The sequence below is a fragment of the Colius striatus genome, chromosome 17, assembly GCF_028858725.1.
Source record: "Colius striatus isolate bColStr4 chromosome 17, bColStr4.1.hap1, whole genome shotgun sequence".
Lineage (NCBI taxonomy): Eukaryota > Metazoa > Chordata > Aves > Coliiformes > Coliidae > Colius > Colius striatus.
In genome coordinates this window covers 8,947,983-8,967,353 of record NC_084775.1, presented here as the reverse complement: position 1 = coordinate 8,967,353, position 19,371 = coordinate 8,947,983, and the positions used below count along the sequence as shown (strand labels likewise).

Here is a 19,371-nt window from a genome sequence, read left to right as displayed (position 1 = left end):
AGAGGGTAATAAAATTAAGCAGGAGTCATCAATATCTAAGACAAATTAAGTCATCCATGTGTTTCCTCCCGTCTTCTGCACCATGTTTGACAGTGAAATCAAACCCACCCGCTTTGCTGCCTTCATCACTTTGCCCCTTCAGCCTAAAAAAGCATTCCCAGTAAAAGCTCTTTAAATAAAAAGCAAATCCTTTAAATGAAAATTTAAATTTATTTTGAAAATTTAAAATGTCATTTCTATCAATTTAGACACACTGTTTGACATTATCAGGTCAGAGAATTTACAGTGACTCACAGATAAAGATTTGGCTTTTACATTCAAATGTTAAGTACTTCAGAATAGCTTTTGTCTTGTTATTTCCAAACCAGAAACACTAAAGAGCATTTTATTTTGCCTTTCAACCTTCTTTGTTAATTAACAGACTTTCAGGTATCTGCTGTGCTTGAAGGGGAACATGCACAACACCAAAGGCATGACTTTGAAGCTGAGTACCTTAGTTACAGTTGCAGATCTCAGACCAGTTCAGTGTGACATCGAGGCAATGATTAGTACACACAAGATCTGTTGTAAAAATATTTTTTCCTCAAGCAGACTGCAGATCTTGACCTACTTGGAAAGCCTCTTTGTGAAGATAAAAAGGCCTTGCTACCCAATACTAACATCATACAGCCTTAAAGTTTAGAATGCTTTGCCCAGTTTTCATCCTGATTTTCAAAACACCGTTACAGAATTCCATCTCTATCCTTGTATTAGTGGTTAGCAATGACATTCAATTCATCATACTTCAAAACAGTGTTGATTTTATTGCTTACTATGGTTTATTTTCCTGATCTCTAGCACTAACTTGGAACTGGATAAACATAAAACATTTACAAGGAAGAGATTTGATCAACTTGCCCCTTCTGGCAAGCAGGCTGCCCCTCAAGCGTGTACATCATTAATTGTTCCAGAGGGAAAGCCTCCCACCACGCATCTTAGAAGTTCAGAAGCCCTCCAGTTTGTAAAAATAATGCAAGCTCCAAAGCTCTGAAAAACTTGTCAATTTTAAGAGTACAAATGATATGCTGACATGGGGAATCTCATCATGGTACTCAAGCAGTTCAGATTCCTTTGTACACACCTCAGTACAACAGGCTGCTGCCTTCAGTCATGGAAGACCTGGGAATACAGCAACAACTGTGTGCTAGAGTCAAGCACTGGTAATAGTAACAAATTTGGAAGGGAAGGGAGAGAAGCAGAGATTTTGTGTTTTAAGAGGAATATACTTCAAATCTCTAAATATATTTTCTCGCCCACCTTTATTTTCACTGTCTGATGGAACACCATTAATACTATGCCAGGAACGCTCCATGACCTGATTCAAAAGTCTGCTGCCTTCTGAGAATCACAGGGACATATCCTGCTCAGGAGCACACAGCAGAAAGTGTGAAAGCTCTGTTATATTACTTTTAGAAGCCATATAAGAAACAAATATGTAATCTTAATCTTCCCTGACGGTAAAGTCTGTTAACCTAATTAATCCACAGGTATGATGATATGTGTCTCAACACCAATGAAACAAGTGTATTCATAAGCCTTTTAAAGTACATAGAAAACTCAGTTCTATCCTCTGATGCTGGTTTCAGGTTTGTTTTATTCACTCTTTTGGATGATTATAAATAAGTGTTTCCACTATGGAAAAGAAAGTTAGCACAGTACATTTTCATGACTGGGGAATGGATTGACTGGGGAATGGATTTTCTGAAGACATCTTCAAAAGGGCAAAAGCTTAGAAAAACAACCTGAATGTTGAATTCAGTTTCTTATAAAGTCCCTTGTAAAAATAAAAAAGAAAAAGAAAGAAAAAAAAGTAAAGGAAAAACTGCAAGGCCCAGGATGACTTATTGCTTTTCTTCAGATTTTTCCTTGGTCTCTTTCTTCTCAGAATCTTTGCTCTCTTCCTTTACAGAAAGCTCTTGTAGTTTTTCAGCAACTTTATCAGCATTATCATTTTTGTCTGTGCCTGCTAAGAGATTGATTAGGAAAAGCATTACATACAGGCAGTAATGGATTTTCCTGTTACAAGGGAAAGAATAGAGATGTGGAGGTCGAGGGGGGTGGGAAGACAGCTGGTATTTAGAAGAACAAAAAGCAAAGGAAATTCTCCACTGAGCACTGGAGTGATTCATTCCATTCCTTTAGCTTTGGTAATTACCTCAGATGTCACAATTCAAGAAAAACCACTTGCTCATTTTAATCACTAAATGAGGGCCAAACCATAGTGACTGAGAAACATGTAACATTTGGTCAGCTTTGCTGCTACCAGTAACTGACTCCACACAGTGTCCAGTTAATTATCTCCTGACCCTAACTTCTTGCCTATCTTACAAAAACCCCAAAGGTCAAGTTCCCCAGTTTGAAACTGCAGAATGGAATGTTAAGGCTCAAAAGCTCCAATCCATGTATGTTTAAGAGCACAGACCACTAGCAATCTGTACTTTCGAAAGATGGAAGTATTTATTTTACGTATCTTGTCACACAGGCAATTCTACAAGGCAGTGCACTAATAAATAAAGAGACTCATGAAAAAATGCTACCACTTCATGCACGTTAACAACTACAAAAGTTAAGTATTCTACTTGCATGATTATATTTGTGGAATTTGTAAAGGGGAACTGGAAGGAGGAAATACCACTGTGGCTGGAGTGTTCACGGTTCATTTATGTACTATAAACCTGAAATGCTTCCATAGAAGCCCTTCTGAAAAAGCAATGTCCCAACAACCACAGTAACAGCCTTCTACAAGAAAGAAGGCAATTGTCACTCCTGTGAACTATTACTCTTGCAGACTGAAAAAGCACCTGAACTGGAGGCTGCAGTTCAGTACAGAGTGAGTCTGCTAAAACGATACCCCAGGGGGCTATAACCACTCCAACAGCTAGAAAAAGTGTCACACAGCTACTCTTAAAACCTTCAACCTTACCTTTCTTTGCTTTCTTGTCTACTTCATTCCTGCATTCTTCAAATTTTGCCTTGAATTTCTGTGCATCTGTTTCAGTAAAGAGAGAATATTTCTTCGTTAGTTTCACCTTCTTGCAACAATATTTCCAGTCTTGAAGACTGGAAAGGTACCTACTAAGTTGTCTGTAAACAGATCTCGTAGGCACTTAAGAAGTTCCGTAGTTTAAAGTCATACAAGATGCTATGAAAATTTATTGTATCACATCTTTATGCAGAAGCAGAGGAGAGGGGTTTTTTACTAAGTGTACTAAAGCAGCTTATTTTACAAAGTATTTAAAACAAAGCTGCTTTGTAGGTGCTGTAAGTCCCAGCTGTCTCTAGTCTACAATAGTAAGAATAGGATGGCAGAGATAGCCAATACAATTGTGTGTGTGAAAGACTGAAGATCAGCTTTGAACAACTCTTCTTGTCAGCTACATTATACCCTAAATAATATCCACATCCTTATTGTAACAATTATTCTAACATCCTGACATAACTATTTCAGTAATACACATTTGGATTCAAAATCCAAAGGCCTGGACTCAAGCTATCCCTGACCACAAAAGCTAAGGAGGCATAACCTTCATAATGATGCCATCACTTGATTTAATAGTCATTCCAAGCAGTTGATCAAGTTACAATAGTGTTTCTACACAATTAATATAAGCAACAGGACACAGGAGCTGACCACATGCAGGGTACTTTCTGACACCAGAACTATGAAGAAGGTAATTTGGTATTGCCAACTTGGTCTGACTGGCCACATGAGGTCACTGTTGTCCCACCAGAATCTGGAATACACTATGAAACTAGTCTAGGAAATATTTGTATCTATTGCTTTTCAAGCACCTAAAAAATGAGATATTGAAGGGCACACCTATGTCCTGTTCACTGTCACCTGCTTAGTACTGCAAAGGCTAAATGGGCAAAAGGGACTACTCTCTCAAGACAAAACACTCAATAAGCTGAACAACCTCTACCAGAAAAAGGCAAAGACTTTTCAAAGATAAGCAAATAGTTATCAAAACCCTTCAACTTCATATTTGAGTAAGGAAGAAGCACTAAACAGGTCCATCAGAATGATATATTTGTCCAAATAACATGACGTTGGAGAGTTGAGGAAAACAAAACAAGCAAGCTCTTTGCAGATGTAGGTAAAACTATCTAGTTTTAAAACATAAAGCCACTTTGTTAGACATCTAGCATGTAGGAAAAGAAGTGGCTAACACACTAAACTTGCATGGCAAATGGTAAAGCAAGAAATACAAATTTTTTTTCCCCTTTCATTTTGCTTTTTTCTTCAGGAAAAAACCCAACCCATTTCTTTGAGCCGGGAAAACTTCAATGTCATTGAGCCCTTTTGGCTGATCCATATCTAAATTACAGACATACTTTCTGTTTTAGTATTGAATGTAATCAGTCCTCAAACACCAACTAGTTTGATAGTTGGGCTTCACTAGCACTATTCACTGAGTGTTCCATTTAAGAGAATATTACATACTTGGTTAAAACAAGTTTTTAACAAAATCAGTCAAGAGATCTCAGGTCGCCATTTCCTTGCTTCTAACAGAAATGTGAACTTAACTGAAACACCTGAGAGAAATGAAAGGAAGCTGTGTGCATTATCTCTACCCCACTGTATTACTGCTTGAGTTTAAAAAAAGTGTCTATGGCAGAAAGCTCCACAAATGTTACTGGAGACTGTGACACATGAATAACTGCCAGTTTAACTCTCAGCTGAATCAGTAATTAGCCAACACTACAATGCAGTGGCAAGATACAGTCTATCTACAAGAGTGGTTTACAGCAGCATAATGTAACAATCAGTGCACAATCAATGTCAGCTCAGCAACAGGCCACTCACTCTCTGCATTTAAAAATCGTATTGCCAGAAGTTCAGGCTTGGGCCTTTCATCTGCAAAGTCAGCATGTGTGTTCCAAACCCATGCTCTGTCGCTCCCAGCATTAGGCTTCAGTTCCATTAAGGGTGTGACTGAAAAGAAAGCATTAAAAGATGTACACAATAGTAAATGTCTCCCACACCAGACTCCATAAATCTTACTGACAACTGATAGCAATGGTTTATGTAAAGCACTTCACACATTACTTTTGGATAAATAGAAGACAAAGGTGCCCATATAAAATCTTCCTTACATCCTCAAATAAAATTATACAAGACCATTACAATGTAGAACGATGCTAAGGTTGCCTATTGTTAAGAAATAGAGTTTAATTCAATTATTGTTCAGAACAGTTGACTGATACTAGAGAGATGCAGTCACTGAACATAACTGAAGAAAGGTCAAGAGGTTTAAGAGCAAAAAGGCATCCAGACAAATACTCTTGGTAATACAATGTATTACCAAATAAGTAAGTAACAATGTATTACCAAATTAGTCTATATGTTGATAGTTATATTGACTTGCAAGTTTATCTTGACATTTCATGTTTATTTCTATCCAGGGCATCAAAGGAACAAACCTCTCCCACCTCATCAGCTCTCAATACACATTATTTTTGAATTTATTAGTTGCACATATCACGTTCATTTCAGTTTCTTTCAAAATTAGAGAAATATAGCCATAGATTAGTTTAGCACCTCAGTATCTGATGGTTAAGCAATTGCATCTACCAATTGAAACATTTAGCTCAACATAGTAAGTGATGACAGGATTGCTCATTTCCCATTCTTTTATGAAAAAAGTCAGCACACATTAACTTCTTATTCGAAACAGTATTAAGGTCTGCATTCTCTATACTCTATTAATCAGTAAAAGCTACACACACTGGGAGCAATCACATAATGTCTTGTCTTTGTACTTCAGTGCAGAGCAAGAGACCATATTTGCAGTCCTACAGAAATATGACACCTATTTAAAGACACAGAGCAGTTCTCAACTGTTACTAAAAAGCCACCGAGCTCTTCAATCAGCTTGGAGAATTGTATGTCATAGATTTTAGAAAAATAGGATAGCAGTGTGTAACATACTATAATGGTTTGCACAGATTTTTAGGGTTTTATCCCTCCTCATGAGGAGGCGAATTGTTCCCTTCTCCTTGTGTTTCAGGAGTTTCACATCACCAGTTCCTCGTTCTTTCCATTCTGGAAGGTCATTCTCAAATGCAAACCGGAATAGCTTTGCTCGCCTTGAAGAAGAGAGAGAATGTATCAAGTTAGCCTGCATGTAGAAACATTTATCCAAACACAGAAAAAAACAAGGGTATAGTTGTGTTTTTAAAAGCCACACACATGAAAGAAAACAATTTCCTTTGTAAGTTTCCGTGTTCTACTTCAGCACCTGTGAAATTGATACAATTGATTCAAATTTAATAACAAAACTATGAGGAATTATGTAATAGTGATATTAAAATTCAACAGGTTCTAGACATGATTTTGGGGGAATGACAAACATATTTGGTGTAGGCAACCTTTTAAATTAAGGTAGTTAATTGACAGGTTTTGCTATGGTTAGAGTTCTTAGATATGTTATGAACACGACTGCTCCACCTAGCTAGCAGTACTTATTGAATCAAGGAATTGTGTATCTTGAAGCTAAGTGAAGACTTAATTCCCATTCCAATGTCTGATCAACTGCTAACGAAGCTCTGCTAGTGAGGAGTTCAAGACTCTGCTATAGGATAGGAAGCACCTGCTTGCTCTATGGGATAGATGGAAAAATGACAAACTATTTTGTTGTGAAGCAAGTCCTTCCTTCTAAGTCCAGCTGGCATTCAGTGGGTTATTCCCCTAAGTCTAGCTATCAGAACAACCTGCACTCAGACAGAAAGGAAAAAAAAGGTACTTTCCTCCTTCACCCCTTTATAGAAATAACGAGCTCACAGAGCACTGGAACACACATTATTTCTCCATTGCCTTTTTAAACAAAGGAATTTCTTCTTTCCACCTGATACTGTACTCACATGCGCAGAAGCCTAATGGTCAGAGATCTCACCATGTCACAGTTAGAAACTGGCCATGACTGTAATTTTTACCAGAATCTGTGTAAGAAGCCAAAACTCTCTTCCAGATGAACTACATCCCTCTATGATTAAGTAAAAGCAGTACTTTTTGAAACCTCTTTAAAAGCAAACACATCACAGATCAAATTCAAAACTCTTAAGCCTTCAGACATGTTTTTTTCAGACAGATAATAAATCTTAAGCAGGCTTAAGATTCACAGTAAACCTAATCTAAGGATAAAACTACATTTAAGACAATGGAATGCCCCAAGTTTCAGTATTATCACACATCACCCTTTACAAATGGTGGTACAAGGTAGCAACACTATATATATCTCTTTCATTGCCCCCTCCCAAGATACTTGTATATCACAATCACACAATTTCAAACTTTTAATTATTATACAAGTTAATGTTTTGTTTTAGGCTAAACAATACTAAAGCCAGATTGACAACACCAGCTCCCTTCAATTGCTCCAGATCTCCATTTCTTGGGGCATTATCATGAGCCACCCCACCCCCCAATTTCTGCCAATCAACTTATATTACCACTTCCTAAACAATTTCTAACAAGTTATTTAGCTTTCTATAAACACATTCAAGTTTAAGCCTAATACCATTTAGATAATACACAGCAATAGTCTACTTACATCTTAAAGAGCTCTTCCTCATCCTCTTCCAGAGTTTTTATTTCTTGCTCAGGAAGGGAAACTATAGGCTCAAACTGAGGATCATGGTTAGAATCATCTGCATTTTCAGTAGAAGTATCATGATCCTCATGTGTTTCCTGGAGAGGAGAAAAAAACAAACACAAAGATACACCAAACTTGCTATATACTTAAAATATGAAGTACTCGTAGCTGTATTCAAAACGAGAACATTTAGGAGTATTCAGCAATTAGATCTCAGTAACTGAAATATCCTGTAACAATACAGAAAAATTATCATAGCTGAAAACAAATGGTTTAAAAGTCGACATACAGTTATACAAAGAGGAAAAAAAACGCTCTAGAAGTGCTAGAGCTTTTAGTCCTACCACTTTTTTAATTGTACTGAGGCTCTGCCTTGGAGCAATAGCTCTTGGTTATGGAAGAATAATTTCTTTAACTACTTTTCCTATATGTGTTTTATGCTATTAAAGCTTTGCCGTTTCTTGGTGGCTAATGACGTATCATTAACGGAGGGAGAAAAGAGAAAAAACATGACACCAAAGCAACCACCCTAACAAGGCCCAAGCAACATATGACATCCAGAAGTTCATTATTTTAGCCTTATGTGTTAGGATGCTCCACAATCAAAGATATTTTTGAAGCATGATTGCCACATCCATGAAATAATGTAGATGTTTTTCTTTAAGACTCCTTTGGGAACTTTAAGCTATGGGTAAATGGCCAAAATATCACTTTAGGAATCTGTAAGAAGCATCCATGAAGCTTAAGAATTCTTCTCAGTGTATTGACTAGAAAGTAAATGATAATCATCTGTATTACTTCACACATATGCACTGCTAAGAAGCATTCAGTAGAGAAGCCGAGAAGGGAGATTCATCTGTGAGCGTAATGAGGCCACAAACAGCTATCTCAGGTCAAGGGAACAGACTTGGAGGCGGTTTTTTTATTGTTTGAACAACAGAAAAAGGAAAACCTTAAAATCTTATTTCCACTTTGCAGATGAAAGAGTCCACAGGTACACATCACATGCATGAAGCAATCAATTTTTACTAAACAGTAAAAATAAGACAAAAGGGGCAAGGGGGAATTGAGAAATGCTGCAAAATAAGCTCTGGTTATGTCAACAACATCACACCAACTATCATTAGTTTTATGTCGTCAGTGTTTCAGTAGGCAAGAAAAAAGTGAGAAATATATTAAGTCATATATGTTTCAAAAAAACAGGAAAAAAGCTTTTCCATAGTTACTATTTTCTCCAGAAGTAATTAGCACATTCAATATTGTACTTCAGCGTTCGTTCTGCGCCTGACCAATTAGTTATAGAAGCCGTGAGAACAGCATGGTTCACAATAGCCACATGAAAGAGAAAGTAGATCCTGTTATCACGACAAGATCCCGCCCTGCCGCGATATAGAGCACGTGGAGATACTCCCCTCGCCGATCCGCGGGACGAAGGGCTCAGTCAGGCGGGCTGGGGGGGGAGGGACGGAAGAGAGGGAGAAGAAAGGAGGGAAACGAGAAGAGGGATCACTCAAACGCGCCAAAGGCGCAGCCGAAGCTGTGGCGCCTACGAGAGGCTCGGGCTTCGCCACTCTCGGGAAGGGGCCGCCGCGGGCGGGACTCGCCTAGGCCTCTCCGGCCCAGCGCCGCATGGGACCGGCCGCAGCAAACACACGTGCCCGAGCTGCCTGGCACGGCCAGGCACCCACAGCCCGCCCGCGCCGAGCCAGACGCGGACGAGGCGGCACTACCACTCCCTGCCCTCCGACAGGGCCCAGAGCTCGTCCTTCTGAGCCCCAGGCCCCGCCTGACCTCTTCCTCCCAGTCTGCCCAAAGCGTTTCATCTTCCAGGAACCGCACCACGTTCCTCATCCCCGCAGGCCTTCGGGCCCTCTGCTCCCGGCCCGGCCCCACCTGTTTCCGTTACTCTCCCGCCCGTACCACCCGCCCCGGCCCGCGCGGCCTCCTCCTTCCCCCGGCGCGGCTCCCGGCCGTCGGGCAGCGGCTCCCCCGCCGCGGCGCGCGGCCGCGCTCACCTTGGTGTCCGCCATGGGGCCGGGCCGGGCTCGCTGCGCTGCGCTCCGCTGCCGCCGCGCTTCCTGCCGCGCGCCCCCGCCCCTCCCGCCTTTACCTCATTCCCGCAGCCCGCGCCGCCGCGAGGCACGATGGGAAACACCCATTTACCCTCAGCGCCTCGCCGGCGCCCCGCCCCCGCTGCGCCGCGGCTGGCGGGGCCCGGCCCGGAGAGCAGCCGCCGCCCCGCTGCACCGGCGCCGCCCCGCCCCGCCCCGGCCCCGCCCGCTCCGCCTCACTCCCCTCCCGGCTCCGCTCCCGACACTGTCAAAGATGTTTTTCTGCTGTCCCGTTACCGCTTCCCGTCAGCCCTCGCGCCATGGCGGCGGCCACCCCGCGTCCCGACCCAAGATGGCGCCCGCGTGCGTGATGGAGGGTCCGGTGTTGTAGTGCCCTGTATGGCTGCTAAGCGACGCGCCTGACACCACACGGCGCGGGCGGCGGCAGTGAGGGATGGGTGTCGTTTGGGGAATTCAAGAATAAAACGAAAGCAGTTTCTGTCGCCCCCGTTCCTCGTGCAGCGGTGTGTCGCTGGCGTCACGGCCCCGCCCCGGCAGCCCCGCGCGAGCGATCGCGAGGTCTGCGCGGAGCACGCGGGGCGCCGGGGTGACCTGGCGTCCGAGCTCAGGGGAGGCTGGCGGCGGCATGGCAGAGGAACGCGATCCGGGCGGCCCCCACCACGTCGCGGCTCCAGCGGCGGAGGGTAACGATGGGGCTGAACTGGAGAGCAAGGCCGAGGGAGGCGGGGGTGACCCCGCGGAAAGCCCCGCAGCCTGCCCCGACGTGTACGGATACATTAAGGGAGACTTGTTTACTTCCGAGATCTACAAAGTAGAAATACAAAACCTTCCCAAGTACATCGGGTTTAATGATGTGAAAAAGTTCCTTGCTAAATACGGACTCAATCCTCATAAGATAAAACTTTTTGGGAAGCAGACCTTTGCGTTCGTGACGTTTAAGAGTGAGGAGGAGAGGGACAAGGCCATGAAAGTCCTCCATGGGGTTCTGTGGAAGAGCCGGCAGCTGAGCATCAGGCTTGCCAAGCCGAAGGCTGACCCGATTGCAAAAAAAAGGAAGAAGGAAGAGGAGACAGAGCAGGGAGAGGTGAAGCGTCCGGCTCCCGCCAAAGCTGAAGAGGAGCCTCTGAGCAAGCAAATAGCGGATGTCGTGACCCCACTGTGGAACATGCCCTATGAAGAGCAGCTGGCCAAAAAGAAGGAGGAATGTGAACAAGTGCTGCAGAAGCTGACAAAGTAATTCCTGGTTGTAAAGCTATTGTAATGTGTACAAGACTTGACCTTATGTTGAGTTATACCTAAATTTGCACAAATTGCTAGTGCTAAAATAGAAAAGTAAGAGGTAGGTCAAACCCTAAATTCCCTGACAAAGTAAATAAATGATGATCTATGATCTATGCTTTAGCTGACAAAACTTGCTATTGTGCTTAGCTTCGAAAGACTGCTAAGTGAGGGAGCATGGCTGCAAGCTCTGTTGTTCCATAGGCCTAAGCAGAATGATGTTTGTGCCCTTGAAGAGGAAAAAATGGCTCTGTCAAATAATATAAGAGGTAATCAAGCTCTTGTGATGATAAATTAGGATATTGCCTTTAAAAATATCACATTTTTATTCCTGATCTTTGTAGATCACAGGATCACTTCTATCTCATGCCTTACACAGATAAAATGTGCTTGCTTTTTGTGCATGGGTACATTGATAAATTTAGTCCACAACTTTCTAACCACATTTAATTATGGTTTTGTCAGGTTACAGCTCTTACAAAGTTAGACGGGGTTTGCCTGTTAAAAAACACTTCTGGAACAAATATTCTTCATCTGAGAATCTGATACTTTTTTAATGCCTTATACACAAAAAGTCTTATGCAGCTGTTTTTTCTCAATGTGTACAATTTTTGTTTCTGATTTGGGCAGGGAAATAGGAAATAACAACAGAGCTTTGTTACCATGGTTGTTCCTGCAGAAGCAGAAGTATAATAAATTGTGCTGCCCAGTAGAGGGAGTGAAAGCATCACCGTTACAGGTAAGGTAATGCCAGGTAAAGTTCAGAGTGGGGTTAATGAGTTTAGGGTTAAATTAATCATTTGGCTTTAAGAGACAGTGGACAAACTGAGTCTTTAACTTCATCTTGTAGTGAGTGAATTTTAGATATTGTTACCTTTCATGTAAATACTATGTGGAAATATTTACAGGAAGCAGGAGAATAGTTACAAGTAACTGGATAGTCTAAAGTGAACATGCTGTCCCTATGAGCTTGCGCTGTAGGTTAATATAAATTTCTTCAACAGAGGCAATATGTTGCTCTTTAAATAACAAGACTTACTAATACTTCTTCATTTTTGCTATTAGTTCTCATACATCAAAATCTATTAGTGTTCCATAGGAACTGAATGTCCTATATCCCTTTGCAGATACTTTAACCATCTAAAGGCTGAGTCAGGGGAAATCTGGCATGTACAATAAGTGTTGTGTAAATATCTCACATGACTTTATTTTAAACCTAGACTGAATATCGCAACAAATGTGAGTTCTTGATTGGGACTGGTGTAAACCAAGAAGACAAAACTGTGGGTTGTCGTCTTAGCAAATACAAGGGTGGTACATGTGCTGTAGTGGAGCCATTTGATACTATACACATTCCTGCTATTGCCAAAAAAGTAGTAAAAGCTTTCCAAGACTACATCAGGTGAGCATAAGTTAAATAAGTTCTTCATAAAGGTTTTTGTCTTACTCAAAAATATGTATAAAATTAAATAGTATGAAAAGCTTAGTGTTTGTCCTGAGCTTTGAGACCTAAGGGATACCAGTATCAGCTTTTAGCAATCCTTTGATGTGTTCTCCTTGTGCTGAGATCACTGGGTATCTTTCTCTTGCTCATGCTTTTCTGTACTGAGATGGAGGGACAGCTGGCAGCCAAACACAGCTTTATTGCAAGCAATGAGATGTGTAAGTCTTCCATAAAAAATGTCTGTTAGCTGAGAGCTTCTTCCCCTAACTGTAAGGAAATACTCAGCGGCTTTTTACAAGAGGAATTTGAGTAACAATGGTTAATTGCTTCCTTGGATGAAGAGAAGAATCGTCCATCAACAAGCAATAAAACTAAAGCTGTAAATGTAAGCAACAACACCTCTGAGAAAAAGGAGTGGTTTCTTTAAAAAGTAATTCAGTCCTCAAAAATGGAAACCTCAGAAGAATCCTGAAGATGGAAAGTTTGAACTTGGTCTGAAGCAGGGAAGCCAATGAAGGCACTGTAAAAAGTTATGTCACTCTCTGTGTGTGGTGGGAAACTGCCTTTATATCTTGTCTATTATTTTGGACGGGTTAAAGTAGGTAAGATGGTTGTGAGATGCAGGGACAGATTATTTGGCATGAGGAGATACAATCTATTAATCAGTCTTCTTTTCAATTAAGATATGGAAGTCATTCTTTTCTTGTCAAATCATTGTAGCCTCTGGTTGTACTTAACATTTTTCAACTCTTTGCATGGTGAGCTGCTTTTGTTGTAATGAACTGTTAAATGCTATGCAAAAAAAGTAGTTAGTTGTTAAGTGACTGAGCTTCTGAAAATTGCAGGTCAACTCCTTATTCAGTTTACAGCCCAGAAACCTATGAAGGCCACTGGAAGCAGCTCACAGTCCGCACCAGCAGGAATGGCCACATCATGGCAATTGTTTATTTTAATCCTCAGGTATTTAAGTTGATCTGTCACGTGCAATGCAGAGACAAAGCTTTAAAATTAGATACATTTTATTTTAGTGCATGCAAAAGAGAAATAGTTTACCTTTCATTGCTGCTCTTCTGTTTAGACTAATCTGATGATGGAAATTACCAAGTAATTAATATGCTTGCAGAACACATACAGCAGATTGTATCTTTAAGTCACTAAGATAATTCTTCTCCCTTCTTTCCAATGAAACCTTTAGAAATTAAGTAAAGAAGAGCTGTCTGACCTGAAAATCTCTCTGGCAAAATACTTCACAGAAGGGATGGGAAAGAGCAGTGGTGTAACTTCTCTGTATTTCGTGGAGGAAGGACAAAGGTGAGGGAGTTGACTTTGCTTTGGAGGATTTTGGTGGTGGCTAGATTTTTAGTGTGTATGGATATGATAACATGTTGGCCCATTAATAAGTTACTGCTTAGTATCTATTACAACAATTTGTAAGATGACTGCAGCTTTGCTAAAGATTGTAACAAAGTTTGTCTTTTCTTTCATTTCCCTCCTTGTCTCCCTGTGCCCACACTGCCATCTCCCCAGGAAATCTCCCAGTCTGGAAGACTTGCCTTTGGAGCACGTGGCTGGTGACAAGTACATATATGAAGAACTTCTTGGCCTAAAATTTAGAATTTCTCCTCATGCATTTTTTCAAGTAAGGATGATGTGAAGTTCCTAATTTAACTGGATTTGCATTAATGTCCTTAAGCTTGGCTAGTGCTGTGTAACAAGATACTACATACCTAGAGATTTAACCTTTCATATAGTTGGTGTGATTAAATACCTTTGAGTGTTACGTTGGCTGTAAAAACTGCATGAATGTAAACTTGAAGACAACATCTTTGTTTTCCTTTGTACTTGATTCAGTATCATTTGTCTCCTGTTGAATGGCAGCCTTTTTTTCACACATAGCATGCTTTGCTTGAACACAAAGAATATGCTTGCTCTGGTGGTACTGGTTAGAAAGCTTATTACACCATAATGTGCAATTATAGCAATTACTTCCAAGCAGTATTACAAACAAGGATACAGTAAAGCTTGCTGTGTGGATTGTCAGGCTTGTATTCTCCTGGTTTTGAATCTTTACTACTACTTACTCAAGTACTTTAGAAGTCTGGACTACATTGCTTAGGATTTTGCTTAATTATTTTGTTTGCTGTATCCTCTAGTTTCCAAACTTGCTTTTTGGTATTGTAGAGCTAATCACGTTACTAGAACATAACAAAACCTTACTTCTGAGAGAACTGAGAGAGACCTGAACACCAAATGGGTGATGTCTTAACGTGGGCTGGTCTCAGTCAGTTACAGAGATTTTAACTTGTATGTGGAGTTGAGTTACTTCTGAGAAACAAGAAAAAGCAAACACTCTTTCCTAAGGCTCGTTACAATACATGTGCTGTTTATGAAGAAGTAGCCTTGTTTGAAACATCATTTCCCAGGTAAACACTGCAGCTGCAGAAGTTTTGTACACTGCCATTAGGGAGTGGGCACAGCTGAGCCAGGAGAGCACGGTACTGGATGTTTGCTGTGGTACAGGAACTATTGGGATTTCTTTGGCCAAGGTGAGTAATTTCTCTTCCTGGATATAAACTACTTTTAACAGATGTAGATGTTGTGCTTAGGATGAAAGAAAATACTTGAAATGCAATACATTAATATCTTTTATTTTTTTCAATTAATTTCTAATTAAACTGCCTGCAGCTGTTTGATCATGAAAGCTCACTCTGGCCTTGAGCAGTTTGTTTATATGATTCTGAAATTAACACGGTCAAAAGAGGCAGTGGTTCTGTACAACAGCCACAATTTACAAGAATCTATCCACTTAACTGGTTTGGGCTTTCTCAGAAAGCTTTGGATATGAATAACCAATGTTTATCATCTCATTTTTAGAGCAGAGCTTGCTAGAGCATATAAGGAAGTCTGGCCCCCAAAAAAGAAAGACATCAGCATAACTGGAGTCTGTCCCAAACAAGTTGGGACAAACAGTGGTGTTCATCCCACTCTTTCAGTCTAAAAAGCCCCTATTTATTTGCACAGGTCCCTTCTCAGCTGTGTTTCTGTCTGCAAGGCAATAATTCTCTGACCAGGTACTAGTTAATGTTCCTGTATAGTAGTTGACTGCTGCTGCTACGAATCACGGTTGTGTTACGTTTACATGCCACAGACAAATCTCTTTTCCTCGATTCTACAGAAAGTAAAGAAAGTGATTGGAATTGAGCTCTGCCAAGAAGCTGTGCAGGATGCCAAAGTGAATGCCCAGATTAATGGTTAGTTAAGCTCAGCAGTAAGGCTGAGATCTTTGTTTTTTAGAAAGTGAAGGAGTTGTGTCCCTAGTTTCTCTTTACGTTATCTAAGCAGTTTGGAATTACATGTTGTGGATAGTAATTTTGTCCATTTAAAACATTTACTCTCTTGAAAACAAATAGCATGCTAGTCTGTGAGATCGATTTTCCTGATTAGAGGAAAAAAACATTAGTTAAAAGTTAAAAATACAACATTTCAGTGTGAAAACAAGGTGAAGCCACGGTTACCCTCATAGATAAAGCAGCTGTTTTTTCGGGGGTTTTGCTTTAGTTCAGATGATGGAAGATGCTCAAGTTACTGTTGTTTAACTGACCTGAGGTACCAGTGATTAAATTACACCCATTTCACGGTAGACTAAACTACTATTTGTGATTTCTAAGGCATCCAAACTTAATGAGTATACTGAAAGACACTTTGACCAGATAAGTACTCCGGTAACATCTTTTAACTTTTTTATAGAACTGAATAACATCGAATTTCACTGTGGGAAGGCTGAAGATATTGTTCCTTCCCTAATTAATGTATTAGCCCTTCAGAACCTGATCACTATTGTTGATCCTCCACGAGCAGGGCTGCGTAAGTTTACCTTAAGTTTTAAGTTTGTTCTCCTAATTGGTGTTTGGTGGTGAACCTAAGGAACCACCAATGGAATATATTAAGTGGGAGGGTTCACACATGGCTTGAAGCAACCAGGTATTGCAACAGCTCTACTTATGCTAGAGTAGAACCTGGAATCTTTGTCCAACGCTGTTGGTGCACACAACTGGTAACCGGCTCTCCTGCTGTTGATTATGTAGATTCCAAGGTGATTCTCGCCATTAGAAGAGCTGAACACCTGAAGAAGCTCATTTATGTATCCTGCAATCCCCGAGCTGCAATGAATAACTTTGTGGAGTGAGTATTTCTTGCATTGTCTAAGCATGTGGTAAAAGGAAAAACATGTGCTTCCTTGGGGAGGGGACTGTGGGTGTGTGTTTATTGTTAAGCCACTACCACTAGGAGGAGTGTCCAGCTGTGGCACAGTGGGTTTGGAACTGCATGGCCTGATACCCAATAACTTATGGAACTGTTGGGGTGATGAATAGCCTGATGGAATGGAGGCTTGGGGAAGAAAAATCATTCTTAGAAGAGTAGAGTGATGAGCACTGAACCAAAGTCTTAATGCAGTTCTTCCTCTCTTCTTTCCCGCTCCCCTCAAGCCTTTGCCGGGCCCCTTCCAACAGGGTCAAAGGAGCCTCCTTCCGTCCTGTCAAGGCACTGGCTGTGGATCTCTTCCCTCAGACCAGGCACTGCGAGTTACTGATACTCTTTGAAAGGGTGGAATATACAAACGGGAGCTCTGCTGAAGCAACATCTGATGCTCCTCAAGCCACCACATCAGAATGTGACTCAGAGTGCCTGGATGGCACCAGCCATTCCAACATGGAAGTGAGCCAGGCAACTTCTGTAGCTGGAGATGCTGTGCTTGGAGAGAGGGAATCCATGTAAAGCCCCAGAGACACTTTCCAGAAGTGACTTCTGCTTGTTAACTGTAACATTATTTCTGTAATATCAGGTAATAAATCAGAGCAGTTGCAAGGCTTCCACATTATTTCATCATCCTAATTTAAATTAAATTTCGTTATGTACTGTCAGACCAAATCCTGCTTTTCTGCTCCTGCCTTCAGGGGGGTATTCAGGTGAGTCAAGTAATACATAGGGTGGTCTCACTCTTTAAACAGTTGAAACCGCTTTAAATAAAGTGTTCTGTAAGTACACTCAGATCCAACTGCTTGCAACACTGGCTGATGTTTAATGCAACACCTTCCTTTCCAGCATGAGTGTAATGCACCACACGGTAGGGGTTAGTAAATAGCTGCTATTTATCAAGAACTAAGCAGCAGAGGAGGAAGGAGAACCCTGCAGTCTGACCACAACGCTAATTCCCAAAGCACTTAATACTGTTACAGGCACCTGTCAGCTCTGCTCACCTGTCAAAACAGTGCTGGGTGTTTTGACTAAGCCAAAAGAGACTTATCAAGTGAATGATTTAGGAGAAGTTGAAGATTGCTAAGTCTTCACTAGGAAACAAACTCATATTCTAATAAAAAAAGCTACGTTTCCACAGCTGAAATGGTTTTATTCTGAGACTGGTGGCACCAACAATATGACAAAGGTACATTGTAGGAAAGGACTGAAGAAAACAAGTGGAGCTGAGGTGACTTCACTCGAGGCATGACCTCATCAGTGAAAACTGACAGCCAGAAGTTAACTGTACAGACACCAGTCAGGGCCATCCAGCCCGGCAGCAAGTAGAAACTTCTGCTTAAGAGGCTCATTTTCCTCTCCTAAGGCTGCTCAGGGGCTGCTCTCAGTCAAGTACCTCCTATGTCACAAAAATGTCTAGGAAGTTTTGTAGCCCCACTGGGGCTTTTTGATCCTGTAGTAGCTTTTAAGAGGCTAACTTCAGCCTCATAGACAACATTTATGCAACAGTGATGTGTAATTCAACAACTACTGGAGAATAAGAAAGCAATCAGAATATTACCTCAGCTTATTCAGTGTTTGATGTCATAACTGAAGTAAACTTCAGACATTTCTACTCAATCTCTACCCTGGATTAAAAATAATCTCTTAGGTATCGTCCCAGCTGTCCTACTGGGTGCCTGTGCAGACAAAAAAGGCATTTGGACTGAAGGTGAAGCCTTCCTGCAGGCAGTGTGGACTGGGGGCCCCCAGCACTGCAGGACAGGGCCCAGCACCTCATGCTGAGCTTCCAGTGTGCATATATGGGGTGGAAAACCAACTGGCCGAGGCTCCTACCCTCACACGTGTTGCTTTCCCCTGGAGACTTGTACTTCTGCACAGATACTCAGCACCCAGCAGTTTAATGGGCTGTGACTCTTGCCTCAGAACAGACAACAGTACTGAGTGGTAGAAGAAATAACTGTAAATCTCAAGTTACTGCCCACACTTCTAATGTACAATTAGTACTGACCGAAAAAAACCTCACCATTACAGCACACAGACCTGCTGATCCCCATTCCCGTCCTGTTAGGCAGGTGTGTGACAAGAGGCACCAAATCTAGCAACTTTGGGCTGTGTCTTTTCCAACCACATCATTCGTAAACCTACAAATTCCAATTCAAGAAAGTTTTAACTTCATTTCATTCTAAATGACATCTAACCATGTAAAAAGAAGTGTTAAGTACTTCTAGAGCCAATGAGCCTGTACTAATTTAGTTTCTATTTAGAAACACCTACAGGAATTGAGGATTACAAGTTCCTTTTCCAAATGTGCTTATACTGTCGTAACACTGACCACACTGGAGCATTTTATAATATCAAACTTTATTGCTCAAAACTAATTGTCTGAAAAATACACATGTAGTACTCAAAGACTGAACACATAGGATTATATGATTGTGCAGAAAAAAAAGCAAGCAGAGGCTCAGTGAAAATGAGGCTTTATAGTTGTACCAATTTAGCACTGGCATCAAGCAACTGCACCCAACACAACTCGTACAGCAACCACTGTTACCTGCTTGGGCAATAGGAATGAATTTTGTTTTGTTGGGTTTTTTCCTTGCTCAGATACACATCAGAATACTGTAACTGACCCTTTTATTTGGTTAACAACAGCATGGCTTCTTGCACTTCACATTTCTTCCCACAG

At 41.2% G+C, this 19,371-nt stretch overlaps 2 protein-coding genes and 1 non-coding gene across 5 annotated transcripts; 1 reads left to right on the top strand and 2 right to left on the bottom strand.

Moving 5' to 3' along the window:
* Positions 1-1,610: 1,610 nt before the first annotated feature.
* RANBP1 (RAN binding protein 1) lies at positions 1,611-9,828 on the bottom strand. The gene is made up of 6 exons (XM_062009730.1): positions 9,650-9,828; positions 7,593-7,729; positions 5,972-6,129; positions 4,847-4,975; positions 2,963-3,028; positions 1,611-2,005 (listed from the first exon to the last, which is right to left on the bottom strand). Exons 1-6 carry the CDS (start codon positions 9,662-9,664, stop codon positions 1,881-1,883), a joined length of 630 nt encoding a protein of 209 aa, XP_061865714.1. The 5' UTR covers positions 9,665-9,828; the 3' UTR covers positions 1,611-1,880.
* On the bottom strand, positions 2,747-2,879 carry LOC133627141 (small nucleolar RNA SNORA77). Its single transcript, XR_009819961.1, has one exon. It is a non-coding gene; the product is annotated as a small nucleolar RNA SNORA77 (small nucleolar RNA).
* A 111-nt stretch (positions 9,829-9,939) lies between the features above and the next one.
* On the top strand, positions 9,940-17,477 carry TRMT2A (tRNA methyltransferase 2 homolog A). Of its 3 annotated transcripts, none has more exons than XM_010203389.2 (11): positions 9,940-10,939; positions 11,615-11,723; positions 12,205-12,386; positions 13,274-13,388; positions 13,624-13,739; positions 13,956-14,067; positions 14,852-14,974; positions 15,604-15,679; positions 16,176-16,292; positions 16,514-16,610; positions 16,916-17,477. In XM_010203389.2, exons 1-11 carry the CDS (start codon positions 10,332-10,334, stop codon positions 17,202-17,204), a joined length of 1,944 nt encoding a protein of 647 aa, XP_010201691.2. In that variant the 5' UTR covers positions 9,940-10,331; the 3' UTR covers positions 17,205-17,477. The 3 variants fall into 3 exon arrangements, with proteins under 3 accessions (XP_010201691.2, XP_061865713.1, XP_061865712.1); XM_062009729.1 differs by having other exon boundaries at positions 15,577-15,679; XM_062009728.1 differs by lacking the exon at positions 16,176-16,292.
* The last annotated feature ends 1,894 nt before the right edge of the window (positions 17,478-19,371 follow it).